The 15,864-nt window shown below is 47.5% G+C and overlaps 1 protein-coding gene across 1 annotated transcript; it reads right to left on the bottom strand.

Moving 5' to 3' along the window:
- Positions 1-13,854: 13,854 nt before the first annotated feature.
- On the bottom strand, positions 13,855-14,850 carry LOC146753070 (olfactory receptor 14J1-like). Its single transcript, XM_085531212.1, has one exon. The coding sequence runs from the start codon at positions 14,830-14,832 to the stop codon at positions 13,867-13,869; it is 966 nt and encodes a 321-aa protein (XP_085387338.1). The 5' UTR covers positions 14,833-14,850; the 3' UTR covers positions 13,855-13,866.
- Positions 14,851-15,864: the final 1,014 nt, after the last annotated feature.

Below are 15,864 nucleotides of genomic sequence, written 5' to 3' on the forward strand. Positions count from 1 at the left end.
CGACCTGGGCTGCATCTCCACCACTCTCCCCAAAGCCATGGCCAACGCCCTCTGGGACACCAGGGCCATCTCCTACACAGGATGTGCTGCACAGCTCTTCTTCTTTCTCTTCTTCATCTCAGCAGAGTATTCCCTTCTCACCATCATGTCCTATGACCGCTACGTTGCCATCTGCAAGCCCCTGCACTACAGGACCTTGATGGACAGCAGAGCTTGTGCCACCATGGCAGCAGCTGCCTGGGGCACTGGGGTTCTCAATTCCCTGCTGCACACTGCCAGTACGTTTTCACTGCCTCTCTGCCAAGGCAATGTTGTCAACCAGTTTTTCTGTGAAATCCCCCAGATCCTCAAGCTCTCCTGCTCAGAATCAAATCTCAGGGAAGTTGTGTTTATCTTTTTTGGTGTGAGTTTAGGCTTTGGTTGCTTTGTTTTCATAGTTGTGTCCTATGTGCAGATCTTCATGGCTGTGCTGAGGATGCCCTCTGAGCAGGGACGGCACAAAGCCTTATCCACATGACTCCCTCACCTGGCCGTGGTTTCCCTGTTTCTCAGCACTGTCATTTTTGCCTACCTGAAGCCCCCCTCCATCTCCTCCCCACTCCTGGATCTGTCAATGGCACTTCTGTACTCAGTGGTTCCTCCAACACTGAACCCTATTATCTACAGCATGAGGAACATGGAGATCAAGCACGCTCTCAGAAAGATGTTGCAATAAGCACTATTCCAGCTTCTATAAAATGCACAACTTCCTCATAGGATTCCCAGTGATGGTTCTTTATTTTTTATGCATCTTTGATTGTTTGATTATGTGAGATATAGCAACGTGCAAATATATATATATATATTATTGAACTTATAAATAAAAATGTATTACACTTCTTTCCTACCTAATTTCCATTTTGTCACTTTAGGAGCTCATGTAAACATGTATCCAGATTCCCCGAATGCGTTAAAGTATACCTAAAAAAGTTTCAAAATAGACTTTTACGTAGCTTTTCTTTTTTCCTACTTTGTCTGGATTTGGGGAGGTACAGCCACAGACAGCAGCTCAACGTGCTCTTTTCATTTCTGATCTCTTTTCACCACCACAGTGCTCTCAAGTCCTCTCATTTGTGCAGTCCTGATGGTCTTGTGTGTCTCACGACAGTCCTGTTGTCTCTACAGCAGCAATCCAGGGCTGCAGTCAGTAGCCATCAATATGAACAGGTCTGTCAGAGCTGGTCTCCTTGCTGGCACTGCCATAACAAGAGGGCCCCTTTAGTGCAGGACCAGAGAACTGGAGGGAGGCCTCTTCCAAAGCTGGTGTAAGGAATGTACCTCAGGAGCTGCTCCCTGAGAAAACCTTGAGATCTTCAGGTGCTCTTCACTGTGTGACCAGATCAGATTGAATAGTCCCAAGGAGATCCGTAAGCATCTCGGGGCAGTGCTGTGGTTTAAGGTTTATGGGTTGAGACAAAGAGAAAAAGAAAAGGATAATAATTATGACAAATGTATTTATACATATATAATATATTTAGTGTATTTTCACACATATACAACATAAGCAGTTGCAAACAAATATGAACTAATCCCTATGCGCATCTGTTTGCAAGTCCAGGACTAGTTGCAGGGGTTTTAACAGCCACAGGGTTCACTGTAGGAGCTGAAGTGGCTGTTGGGCTGTTGCAGGAGTTGAAGTGACCTCAGAGTTCATTGCCAGAGCTGGAACCACCACAGGACCTGTGACTATGTTGGAGCAGCCACTGGGCTCATTGGAGGGGTTGGAGCCACCGCAGGGCTGTACTTCCTCCCTTGGGAGGAATTTGTACCATTTTCTTATTACCATACTTGGAACAGCTACAGGACCCGTAGCACGAGTAACTGCAGAGCTCATTATGAGGGATGGAGTGACAGTGGGATCTGTCCCAGAGCTGGGAGCAACTGCAGGACTTGTAGCAAAACCTTGGAGCTGCTGCAGGGTCTGTGCCAGGAGCTGCAGAGGCTGCAGCACTGTCAGCAGATCCAGCTCTCTGGATCTGGCACACTGCAGTCATTTGTGCCTCTTGGGGGTTACCAGTGCCACAGCAGACCTGCCCCCAATATTCTACCAGTTTATCAGGATCCTGCAGTTGCTCAGAGATGAAGTTCCAAAGCCCTGGAGGTGCCCACCACTCCAGCCAGCTGCCCAGACCGTCCCACACCCTCTGCCATGCAGAGCCTTCTCACCTTGGGGCAGATCTCTCACTGATATTCCTGAATAATTGTTTAACCTCAATCATAGATTCATAGAATCACCAAGGTTGAAAAAGGCCTAAAAGATCATCCATTCCAACCGTTCACCTATTACCTATAGCTCCCACTAAACCATGTCCCTCAACACAATATCCAGTACACCCCCGGACTCACAGAGGCGACAATGTAAATTGTGTAATTCCTAATCATATGGACAATATTACTTCCAAAACCCAAAGATGACCGCAGAGCTGAATGTGCACAAAACTTCACTTTGTCAGCTGCCAATTTTATCGTGGTACAAACTGAGGTCAAACAGCATAGCAAAATAAATACCCTAATCCAGCATCCAAGCACCAAGTAAGGAGCTGTGCAGTGAAGCTTCATGAGAAGACTCAACAAGCTCCACACATAGGGAGCACATCCACACATATCAGCACCATGGCCTGCACTTCTCCAGCTCCCACAAAGCCCTATCTGCTCAGGACAGATGTGCCGTTATCTCAACCCTTGGAGTCTCACATCAGGCACCAAAATGACAGTGGTTGTTGAACCCAACATGTGGCTCAGCAGCACACAGTGCTTTGTGCACTGCCCAATTCCCAGTGGGATGGGGATGAGAACTGGGAAAAAAAGAACAACTTCTGGGTTGTAACAAAGCAATTTACTAAGAGAGATAAAAGGAGAGGAGTAATAGTTATCACTATATATCCGTTGATATGGAATCGTATGTAACAACTGATGCACAAGCACTTGCTCAGCACCACCAGACTGATGCTCAGCTGGACCCTGGGCAGTGAAGAGACTGAGATGAACTCCCACCTCTTTCAATACAATTTCTGCTTGCTGTCAGCTGATAGAGAACGTCCCTTTGGCCACTATCAGTCAGCTGTCCTCACTCTGTTCCCTCCCAGCTCCATGTGCCCTCCACTGACCATGGCCTTGGCTCTGTACAACACTGCTTAGCAGCAGCTGTAAACATCAGAGTGTTATCAATGGTTTTCTCCTAGAACCAAAACACTGCACCACAGCAGACAGCTGTGTTTTGATTTTGCCTGGCTGGGCCTTGCATCTACACCGTGCTACTGGTGTTCAGAAGATGGCACAAGGTACGAGACCCATTGTGGGGCTCACAGTTGTCCAGTGAACATTGTCACTACCCAGGGCATGTCTTTCCTAAAGGTCCTCAGTGGCATTTGCCAGCTGGCTGGGGGTGTGTTGGAGACCCCAGGGAACTGCCATTCTGTTGTAATACAAGAAGAATTTTACAGAGCAGCAGCCATGGATCAAGATCAGCACTTTACAGAGCAGCAGCTGCAGAGCAGGATAAACAAAAGTACATTTACAAAAGTAAATTGCACTGTGTGTTTCCTTGTGGCGTTACCTACGTGACCACAGAGAAGACATGAGGAAGTGGCATGACCAGCCTACTCCTGTACTATTAGCACGGGTGAGGGAACTACAAAACAGTCCAACCACCAGTACAGCTGCTCCAGTTATCACAGGTAACCAATAGAGGGGCCCTGCCCTCAGTCAAGGGAGTGGAAGGGATAATAGATAGAGTTTATTGGACTGTGTGGATTCGATGGCCTGGCACATCAGAACCACAGAAATATAAGGCACTGGTGGATACCGGTGCACAGTGCACCCTAATGCCCTCCAGTCATGAAGGGACAGAATCAATCCATATTTCTGGATATCTCTCAAGAATTGACTGTGTTGGAGGCTGAAATAAGCCTCACTGGTAAAGACTGGAAAAAACATCCTATGTGAGTGGCCCAGGGTTTCCGTTCATACTTGGTATTGATTACCTCAGAAGAGGGCATTTCAAGGATACTAAGGGGTATCACTGGGCCTTTGGAATCACTGCTGTAGATATGGACAACATTAAACAGCTGTCAGTTTTACCTGGCCTGTCAGAGGACCCGTCTGTTGTGAGGCTGCTACGAGTAAAAATAAAAGAGCAGCAGGTACCGATTGCTACAAAGACAGTGCACAGACGGCAGTATCGCACCAACACGGATTCCTTGCTCCCCATTCATGATTTGATTCGCCAGTTGGAGAATCAGGGAGTGATCAGTAAAACTCACTCACCTTTTAACAGCTCCATATGGCCAGTGCGTAAAGCCAGTGGAGAATAGAGGCTGACAGTAGACTACCGTGGCCTGAATGAGGTCACACCCCCACTGAGTGCTGCTGTGCTGGAGAGCAAATAATTCAAATTCTTCTATGAGCCAGTTTTGCTATTAAGTGAAGCAAAGTAAAAGGGCCTGCCCAGGAAATTCAGTTCTTAGGTATAAAGTGGCAGGATGGATGTCATCACACCCCAACAGTGATTGACAAAATCACTGCCATGTCTCCACCAACTAGCAAGAAAGAGACACAATCTTTCCTGGGTGCAGTGGGCTTTTGGAGGATGCACATTCCAAACTACAGCCTCATTGTAAGCCCCCTTTATCAGGTGATGCAGAAGAAGAATGATTTTGCATAGGGCCCAGAGCAGCAGCAGGCTTTTGAACAGATTAAACAGGAGATAGCCTGTGCCGTGGACCTGGGGCCAGTACGGACTGGACAGGATGTAAAGAACATCCTCTATACTGCTGCTGGAGAGAAAGGTCCCACTTGGAGTTTGTGGCAAAGAGCCTCAGGAGGGACCCAAGGCTGACCCCTGGGATTTTGGAGCTGAGCGTACAAGGGGTCTGAAGAGTGCTACACTCCAACTGAGAAGGAGATCTTAGCCACGTATAAGGGGGCTCGGGCTGCTTCCGAAGTAGCTGGTACTGAAATGCAGCTCTTTCTGGCACCTCGACTGTCAATGATGAACCGGATGTTGAAAGGGGAGGTTCCCTCCACCCATCATGCTACCGATGCCACCTGGAGCAAGTGGATTGCACTGATTAGACAACAAGCGCGGATGGGGAACCTCAATCGTCCAGGAATTTTAGAAGTGATCATGAACTGGCCTGAAGATAAAAAGTTTGGAACATCACCAGGAGAAGAGGTGTCATGTGCTAAAGCGGCCCCACCATACATCGAACTACCAGAAAATGAAAAGAAATATGCTCTTTTCACTGATGGATCATTTCATATTGTAGGGAAGCATCGGAGATGGAAAGCTGCTGTTTGGAGCCCCACACGACAGGTCGCAGAGGCCACTGAAGGTAAAGGAGAATCAAGTCAGTTTGCAGAGGTAAAAGCTGTCCAGCTGACCTTAGATGTGGCTGAACGGGAGAGGTGGCCAATGCTTTATCTTTATACTGACTCACGAATGGTGGCAAATGCCTTATGGGAGTTGTTACAGCAGTGGGAACAAAATAACTGGCAACAGAGGTGTAAACCTATTTGGGCTGCTGAACTGTAGAAAAACATAACTGCTCAAAAAAAATATATGATTGTAAAGGTGTGTCACATGGATGCACACTTGCCCAAGAGTCGGGCTATTGCAGAACAACAAAACAACCATCAGGTAGACTGAGCTGCCAGAATTGAGGTGGCTCAAATAGACTTGGACTGGCAGAACAAGAGTGAATTATTTCAAGCTTGATGGTTCCATGAGACCTCAGGCCATCAAGGAATGGACATAACATATAATTGGGCTAGAGACTGAGGGGTGGACTTAACTATGGATGCTATTGCACTGGTTATTCATGACTGTGAATCATGTGCCATAATTAAACAAGCCAAGAATATGAAGCCTCTCTGGGGGGAAGGCCAAGGCAAAAGTATAAATATGGGGAGGAGTGACAGGTGAATGATGTCACCTTGCCAGGATCTCATAATGATAAGCGTTTTGTGCTTACCATGGTGGAAGCAACCACTGGGTGGCTTGAAACATACGCAGTACCCCATGCTACTGCCAGAAACACAATATTGGGTTGTTAGAAACAAGTCCTATAGAGACATGACACCTCAGAAAGAACTGAGTCTCATAATGGGACACATTTCAAAAATTCCCTTAATAAATACATGGGCCAAAGTTCATGGCATTGAATGGATTTATCATATCCCCTACCATGCACCAGCTACTGGTAAAATTAAAAGATACAACGGGGTGTTGAAAACTATGTTGAAAGCAATGGGTGGTGGAACACTGAAGCACTGGGAAAAGCATTTGCATGTGGTGCAAGGATGCTGTTAAAGTTCATATCCCACATGTGCCCTGTGTCTCATCACAGGATGTGGGGTGTGAGAAGGGCCCAGTCTGAACAAGCAGTCAATCCCAGTGAAACTCTGAACTTCAGATCTCTCAGTTCCAGTGCCCTCCTGTGCACACTCTCCCATAGTTTGATGTTCTTTATGTTCTGCATTGCCCAGAAGTGCACCCAGTGCTCCAGGTGAGGCTGCAGCAATGCAGAGCAAAGAGGGACAAACCTTTCTCCCACCCAGCTGACAATAAATTGCTTGATGCACTTTAGGGGACTGTTGGCCTTCTTGGCTGGCTGGGCACACTGCTGACTCACTTAAAATTTTATGTTGAGCAGGACCCCCAATGCTTTTCAGTCAGACCTCTCTCATGTGTCCAATATACAGACAGTGTTTATGTCCAGGGTTGCCCATACCCAGGTGCACAATCAGGCAATTGTTCTTGTTATGCGTTATGCACTTGGTGCTTAGTACCAACTGGTACCCACTTCTGACTTGTCCACATCTCTCTGCAAGTCCTCTCCACCCTCAGTGGAGGCAACTGCACCTCCTCATCTGGTCTCATCAGCAAACTTGCTCAGAACATCTTCTAGTCCTGCATGCAAGTCATCTGCATAAACATGAAAGGAAAGTGGCCCTAAAATGGAACCCTGGGGAACTCTGGAAGTGACCATCTACCAGCCTGATGGAACCCACTGACTATAATCCTTTGGGACAGAACTACTGGCCAACTGCTCACCCACCACTGCTGGTGAACCTGAAAGGCAAAATGTCAGCGTGCTGGGACAAACAGACAAACACCTATATGGTTACATATAGCTGCATCAATTTATTGCTCGAAAAGCCATGCTTTTATAGGAGACAGACAAGGGCGTCCAAAAATCACACACGCTAATTGGAGGAAAGCTACTGCAATAACAACCCCATAACCCCCCTTCAAAGCCACAAGCCATTCATTCTTTTTCTAGAGATGTCCTTTGTTCTCATGCTGTTTATCCTGCTCCGCAGCTGCTGCTCTGTGAACTCCTTATCTCAATCCATGGCTGCTGCTCTGTAAAATTCTTCTTGTATTACAACACACCATGTTCTGTTTCTGTCTAGCTGTATGCAGGAATTTCTGTCCTGAAGGGTGCTGGAGAAATAGTATCAAAAGCTCTACTGAAATCCTCAAGGATTACATCAACTGCCTTACCTTGTTCAGCTCAATGGATAAAGGTATCATAAAAAGACCTGAAATTAAATAGGACCTTCCCCTCTTTATCTTGTGTTGTCTGTGACCTGTCCTTCAGTTGTTTTTCCATAACTCCACACCATCATTTTCTCCATAATTTTACCAAGCACTGTAGTGAGACTGACAAGTCCGTAGTTGCCTGTGTCATCTTTCTTGCTCTTCCTTACAATGAGACAACATTTGCCAGCTTCCTGTCAACTGGTATGACCCTAGATTTATTAGATGCCATTGAAATGCGAGCCCAGAGCATACTAAAGTGTCATCAGTGCAAGAACGTAGATGTGCCATAGCTTTGCAATGCCTTGAAATCCAGACTATGCCACAGATGGAGTAGAGAGGAAAATCTGCCTCTTCTGTTCTGAGCTCATCCTTTTGATAAGCTGAATATCACTACGTACTCCACGGGGACAGGTGCAAAAGACACACTGGGTGCCCTAAGCACGGGGCTGCAGTGGTATTTAGGATGGCCAAGAATACCTCCCTTCTGGCCCTCAGCTGATGCTCCAGAAGGAAGTGTCTATCTCATAGATTTTCCGTCACAGTTTACAAGCACTAGCACAAAACTAGGATCACCCAAGGCACCTTGGGCATCACTGAGAGACTGTGTACGAGCAGTGCAGTCCCTGTGGAATAAAAACCAAGGATTCAGATGAGGGACTCACACACAGACACCTCACTGTGCACATCTAAACTCAGCTAGGTGAACTTGCAACTCCCGTAGTTCTTTGAAAAACTGATCCCAATTCAGCCCCAGGGTTTCCATCTGAGGATGAGATGCCTAACGCTAGAATAAGGATGGGATGGTCTGTTGATAACAGGACAAATAGAAATGGATTTAAATTAAAAAGGGGAGACATAGGTTAGATGTGAGGAACCTATATTTTTACACAGCAACACTGGAAAATGTTCCCCTTAGAGGCTGAGCATGATGATGGATGGGATCCTGGTTTTACTCTGGGTTTACCCTCACGTCAATCCAGGTTTCTACTCATACTTTTCTCTAGATGAAGTCTCACTTTACTCAAGGTTTTACTCACAGTTTACCATCAGGGTGTGTGATCGGGAGATGGGCTGGTGGAGTGACTTGCTGGCATCCCAGAGGGAAGGCTGCCAGGCAGATACCCCCAGAAAAGTGGTTGAGTCCCTGCCCTGTCACAGTCGGACAGACCTGACTGATGAGGAGGGTTGGAAGAGAGTCCCAACTCAACATCACAGGAGCCCCCCCATGCCTGCCTAGCCCTCAACCCCTGCTCCATCTAAGCAACAGGTTTGACACTCTGAAATCTGAAGGAGATATGAATGGAGAGGCAATGGAGGATCTGCCTAGGAGGGAGCCTAATGCAAGGCAGTCACTACCAAGCCTTGTGACTTCCTCTGCCATGAAAGAAAGAAGGGTGGCCGTGGTGGGTGACTCCCTTCTCAGAGGAATAGAGGGCCCCATTTGCAGACTGGACCCGAGTTGTCAGGAAGTCTGCTGCCTTCTTGGCTTCAGGTCAGGGACATAACGAGGAAACTCCCCATGCTGGTTAGGTCCACTGATTATTTTCCACTGCTCATAGTTTAGGTGGGCAGTGATGAAATTTCTTAGATAAGACTACAAACTATAAAAAGAGATTTCAGGAATTTAGGCCATTTAGTTCACAAAGTGGGAGATCAAGTGATTTTTTGTTCTATACCTTCAGTGGCAGTGAGGGACACAGAGCAGGCTTGGAAAGCAAACAATGAACAATTGTCTCAGAGGTTGGTACTGAGCCAGAAACTTTGAGTTCTTTGATCACAGGGCAGTTTACTTGGCCCATGGTCTGTTATCCATGAATGGAACCCAACTGTCTCAAAGGGGGAAGTGAATCCTAGCACAGACGGTAGTGGGGCTTATCGAAAGAGCTTTAAACTAGCTACGATGGGGGAGGGGACAAAACAGGGCTTACCAGAGAGAAGCCTAGGGAAATGCTGTTTGAGCTGGGAGAGAGGCAGATGCCTCAGCTGAAGTGCGTCTACACCAACGCACGCAGCTTGGTCAACAAGCAGGAGGAGCTGGAAGCAACTGTGCATCTGACAAACCATGACCTAGTTGCTATTACCGACCCATGGTGGGACCACTGCCATGACTGGAGTGCTGTGATGGATGGTTACAAGCTCTTCAGAAGGGATAGATGAGGAAGGAAAGGTGGTGGTGTGGCCCTTTATATTAAAGAGAGTTTTGATGTTGAAGAGCTTGGGCTTCAGAATGAAGTGCATGTTTGAAAGGATCAGGGGAAAGGCCTGTAAGTGTGACATCTTGCTAAAGGTTTCTTATAGACCGCCTAATTGATGGGTGAGGCATTCTATGAGCAGCTTACTGAAGTCGCAAGATTGCCAGCACTCATTTTCTTGGGAGACTACAACTTCTCTGATATATGCTGGGAATATAATAAATAGCAGAGGAATCAGTCCAAGAGGTTTATAGATTGCATGCAAGACAGCTTCCTTACGCAGCTGGTATGAAGTCCTACCAGGGGTGGTTCCTTGCTAGACCAGCTCTTCACTAACAGTGAAGGACTGGTAGGAGTTGAGAAGGCTGAGGACTGTCTTGGGCAGAGTGGCCATGAAATGGTAGAATTCTCTATTCTTGGAGATGTCAGAAGGGTGACTAGCAAAACTACTATCCTGAACTTCTAGAGGGCGGACTTTGACCTGTTCAGGACACTTGTAGCACAGGTCCCTTGGGAGTCGCTCCTTATGGGTAAAGGGGTCCAGGAAGCCTGGACACTCCTCAAGATGGAAATCTTAAAGGCACAAGATCAGGCTGTCCCTGAATGCCATAAGGTGAGCCATAGGTGAAGAAGACCAGTGCAGATGAACTGGGAACAATTGTTGAGACTCAGGAAGAAAAAGAGAATCTACGCCCTCTGGAAGAAGGGACAGGATATTTGGGGAGATTACAAGGAAGTTGCTAAGGTATGAAGGGAGGAAGTTAGGAAGGCACATTACTTCCCTGTCCCTTAATCCATGCCCAGAGCTTCTCAGCCATGTCACTGCCAACTGTAAGCTCCATGCAGAGGTCAAGTGGGACACAGAGGGCACAGCCTTCTGCTGGGTGGATGCAAGTGTTGGTGGAACCAGATGGGACAAAGCCCTCCCACCATGCCCTCCTGGGAAAATGGCCACCCCAAGAATGGCAGTCTGCCTCCTCCATGACCCCATCTGAAATGCTCCTGCACTGATTGATTAAAGGGCTTTAAACCAGGTCCGAAGTGGGAAGGGAGGGGAATTGGATGTGACAGAGAAGGGCTGTGGGATGTTGTTGCTGTTGGAGATTGCAGAGAAAGCCTCTGAGTTGTTCTATAGGATTGTGTGAGGATTCCTCAGTGAAGGTCTTATTGCCAATACCTCGTCCTAAATCTTACTGTGTACCCTCTGGGGGTAACCCCAACCTGCTGCTGCCCTATAGTGCCTGTAGACCAGTGCGGGAAGCATGGGAAATAAACGGGACAACACAAGAGAAAACCACAGAGCATTTCCTTTCATGCAGGCTGCTGCTTCTGAGCAAGGCCCTGAATATCAGTACCACGGTGTAAATGCAAGGCCCAGCCAGGCTAAATCAAAGCATGCTTCTGGAAGGGGATGCTTTCTGAAGAATCCTTACACTAATGAGAGGACCACAAACATTCACTCAGCGAACTCCAAATCTCTGTGCCTTTGCAGGCCTAGTGTCTTGTTTGTCTCTCAGGGACATGGTGGGATGGTTCTCACCTCTGAACTGTAGCAGAGCAGATATCAATTCTTTATGACGGATGGCCAAGGACAATTAAAAATGGCTGCTGCCGTCTGTGAGAGTGCACTGAGCTCTGCCTGGGGATGGCAGAGGAGCCACCTGAATACTGATGGAAAGGGCACAAAGAGGAGAGCGGCAGATTGTGTTCCTTGCCTCCTGATAAGGAAGAACAAGAGGAGGAGGAAAAGCAGGAATATGAGTTACATCTGGGATGGAATCTTTTTCTTCAGACTGCCTGCTATGGTGCAGTGTTTTGGTTCTAGGTGAAAAAAAACGTTGATAACACTGTGGTGTTTACAGCTGCTGCTAAGCAGCATTGTACAGAGCCAAGGCCATGGTCAGTGGAGGGCTCAAGGAAGTGGGAGGGAACAGTGAGGACAGCTGACTGATAGTGGCTGAAGGGATGTTGCGTACCACCTGACAGCAAGCAGAAGGAGTGTTGAAAGTGTTGGGAGTTCATCTCACTCTCTTGACTGCCCAGGGTCCAGCTGGGCATCAGTCTGGTGGTGCTGAGCAAGTGCTTGTGCATCAATTGTTACATACAATTCCATATCAACAGATATATAGTGATAACTATTACTCCTCTCCTTTTATCTCTCTTAGTAAATTGCTTTGTTACAACACACAAGTTGTACTTTTTTTCCCAGTTCTCCTCCCCATCGCACTGGGAATGGGGCAGTGCACAGAGCACTGTGTGCAGCTGACCCGCCTGCTGGGTTCAACCACCACCGTCATTTTGGTGCCTGATGTGAGTCTCCAAGGGTTGAGATAACAGCACATCTATTCAGAGTGAGATAACACAGGGCTTCGTGGGAGCTGGAGAACTGCTGGCAGTGATGCTGATTGTTCCCTTATTTGTGGAGCTTGCTGAGCCTTCTCATAAAGCTTCAGTGCACAGCTCCTTGCTTGCTGCTTCCTTTCCCTGCTGCATTATTTGTCAACTCTGGATTCTGGATTAGGGTATTTATTTTGCTATGCTGTTTGACCTTGGTTTATATCATGATAAAATTTGCAGCTGACAAAATTAAGTTTTGTACATATTCAGCTCTGAGTTCATCTTTGGGTTTTGGAAGCTATTTTGTATATCTTCTATATTTCTTCACTGATGATCTGGATGAGGGGATTGTGTGCACCCTCAGTAAGTTTATAGAGGATACCAAGTTGGAAGGGAGTGTTGATTTGCCTGAGGGGAGAAGGGCATTACAGAGGGACCTGGATAGGCTGGATCTATGGGTCAAGATTAATGGCGTGAGCTTCAATGGGACCAGTTGTTGGGTCCTGCATTTTGGTCACAACAACCCCAGGCAACCATATAGACTTGGGGAGGTGTGGCTGGAAAGCTACCTGATGGAAAGGGACCTTGGTGTGCTGATGGACAGTTGGCTGAATATAAGCCAGCAGTGTGCCCAAGTGGCCAAGAGGGCCAATGGCATCCTGGCTTGGATCAGGAATGGTGTGGTGAGCAGACTAGGGAAGTCATCCTACCCCTGTACTCGGCATTGGTGAGGTTACACCTCGAGTACTGTGTTCATTTCTGGACAGCTCAGAACAATAAAGTCATGGAGGTACTGGAGCAGGTCCAGAGAAGGGCAAAGAGGCTTGTGAAGGGCTTGGAAAATCAACCCTATGAGGAGAGGCTGAGGGATCTGATGGGGGCTTACAGTGAGAGTGGGGCAATTCTCTTCTCACTGGTGACAAGTGACAGGATGAGGGGAAATGGCCTCAAGTTGTGCCAGGATAAGTTCAGGCTGGACGTTATAAAACACCTTTTTACAGAAAGGTTAGTTAAACACAGGAATAGGCTCCCTAGGGTGGTGGTTGAGTCATCGTCTCTGGATGTGTTCAAGAGCTTTTTGGATGTGCTGCTCAGAGATATGATTTAGCAGAGGGTTGTTAGAGTTAGTGTACTATGGTTAGGCTGCGGTTGGAATTGATGATATTCAAGGTCTTTTCCAACCTGGGTAGTTCTATGATCCTATGATTCTATGAAGCTTGGAAACTTCTGACGTGATAACCCATATCCAAGAACTTGTCCTGTGCAGGGTCTCACAGGGAATGATGAAGAGGGGATGTGACAACCAACATGCAAACCAACTGCTGCTGCTGGCCTGTCAGAGGCACTGACAGATGTGAGCCTGAAAACACAGACCCCAGCCAGGAGACCAGGGATGGCCCATCAGCTGTTGCAGGCTGAAGTCACTGCACAGTTTGATGAATAGCTATTTGCTTCCTGCTGGACTGTGTGTTTTTGAGCACATCCAACCCCAAGACCTCCATAAATGTCTCACAAGAAGGAGGACAGACAAAGTCACTGCACGTCCTTTATTCTGTTAAGGTTCACAGAGAGCCTGGTTCATTATATACAGTGTCTCTGGGCTACACAACAAAGGCACAAGATAAGAGGAATTTATTTCAATAATTACATTTTAGCAAAAAAAAAAAAAAAGAATAACATTTAATACATTACAATTATAAAAATTGATCAAAACTAAATAAAACAAAGTGTTTGCAACAGTAAAAAGCTGCATTACTTGTCATGAATTAGAAAAGATGGGCAGTTCAGTGTTTTTGAAACACATATGGACATCGCTTTCCTCACTGCATCCTTGACTTCCTGGTTCCTCATGCTGTAGATAATAGGGTTCAGTGCTGGCGGTACCACTGAGTACATAACTGCCACCATCAGGTTCATGGATGGAGAGGAGACAGAGTAGGGATTGAGATAGGCATAAAAGCCAGTGATGATAAATAGGGAGACCACGGCCAGGTGAGGGAGGCACGTGGAGAAGGCTTTGTGCCTTCCCTGCTCAGAGGGCATCCTCAGCACAGCCATGAAGATCTGCACATATGACACAACTATGAAAACAAAGCACCCAAAGACTAAACTGGCACTAAAAAAGAGAAACACAACTTCCCTGAGGTAGGATTCTGAGCAGGAGAGCTTGAGGATCTGGGGGATTTCACAGAAAAACTGGTTGACAACATTGCCTTGGCAGAGAGGCAGTGAAAACGTACTGGCAGTGTGCAGCAGGGAAAAGAGAACCCCAGTGCCCCAGGCAGCTGCTGCCATGGTGGCACAAGCTCTGCTGTCCATCAAGGTCCCGTAGTGCAGGGGCTTGCAGATGGCAACGTAGCGGTCATAGGACATGATGGTGAGAAGGGAATACTCTGCTGAGATGAAGAAGAGAAAGAAAAAGAGCTGTGCAGCACATCCTGTGTAGGAGATGGCCCTGGTGTCCCAGAGGGCGTTGGCCATGGCTTTGGGGAGAGTGGTGGAGATGCAGCCCAGGTCGAGGAGGGCCAGGTTGAGGAGGAAGAAGTACATGGGGGTGTGCAGGCGGCGGTCACAGGCTACGGCTGTGCTGATGAGGCCGTTGCCCAGGAGGGCAGCCAGGTAGATGCCCAGGAAGAGCCAGAAGTGCAGGAGCTGCAGCTGCCGTGTGTCTGCCAACGGCAGCAGGAGGAACTCGCTGATGGAGCTGCTGTTGGGCATCTGCTGTTCCTGGGCTTGGGGTCCTGCTCAGAGTGCAGAAGATAATGACAAGTCCAGACCATTCTCAGAGACAGTTCTTCTGCTGTACTGTGAAATGTATTCATTTACCTTTGGATAATTTTCATTTAACTCCATAACTTCAATTTATTTTCGTGAACTTCACCGTCACTACAGAAGTAGAAGATTAAGGAGCTCTTACTTTTTTCTCATTTCATAATCATATCCCAGACTCCTGAATACTTTCCTGCTAGGTGCCCTTTACTCATCACATATTTTTACTCCAGCTTCTCTTAGACCCCCAGCCCCAGCCTTTTTGCACTTCAATATGTCTTAGACAAATATGCCTATTTGTTTTGTTTGCAGGGTAAGTGCAATATTAAAGTCTTCAGAGAACAACAAACTGATTCTTTCCTTTTAGAAATGAGAGGTTGAAAGCACAACCTGTGTCACTGTTCACAAAACAAGCAATTGATTGAAGAAATACTTGTGAGTAACATAGCTGTGTTTTAAATTTTACAGCCCCTATTCTATTTCTGCCTCCAGTCCTTTCTGCTTTCCCTCAGAAAAATAATTGCAAAATCCCTGCCTTCGCTCTCCTCTTGCCAAGACCCTTCATAAACATTCTGTTGAGCAGTGGAGCTGTGATCCCCCTGCCCCAGGCAGCAGCTGTGGCAGCACAAGCCCTGCTGGGGGCTCCTTCCCCCCACACGTCTCCCCGCAGTGCCCTGGGCAGCTCCCCGGGCAGGCTGAGTGCTGAGCCTGGCAGGCGGCAGAGTCCCACACCCGGCACACAGCCCCTGGGGCACAGCAGGGACCCTGCTCTGCAGGACAGCCCTGGGCACCCGCCTGCAGCCCCGGCTGCACAGCCTGCAGCCGTGCTGGGACACGCAGCCCTCAGGGCTGTGCTCTGATACTGCAGCACAGAAGCCCTCAGTTGGAGCAGAAGGCTTTTAACATAGTAAAGAATCATGCGGTGCCTGCAGCCAGATCAGCTATGGGGTGTCCCAGATTGGTGATCCCTCCAGGAAAAGT

Source organism: Coturnix japonica, unplaced genomic scaffold (assembly GCF_054131305.1).
Source record: "Coturnix japonica strain WE unplaced genomic scaffold, WE-NBRP24 Scf040, whole genome shotgun sequence".
NCBI classification, from domain to species: domain Eukaryota; kingdom Metazoa; phylum Chordata; class Aves; order Galliformes; family Phasianidae; genus Coturnix; species Coturnix japonica.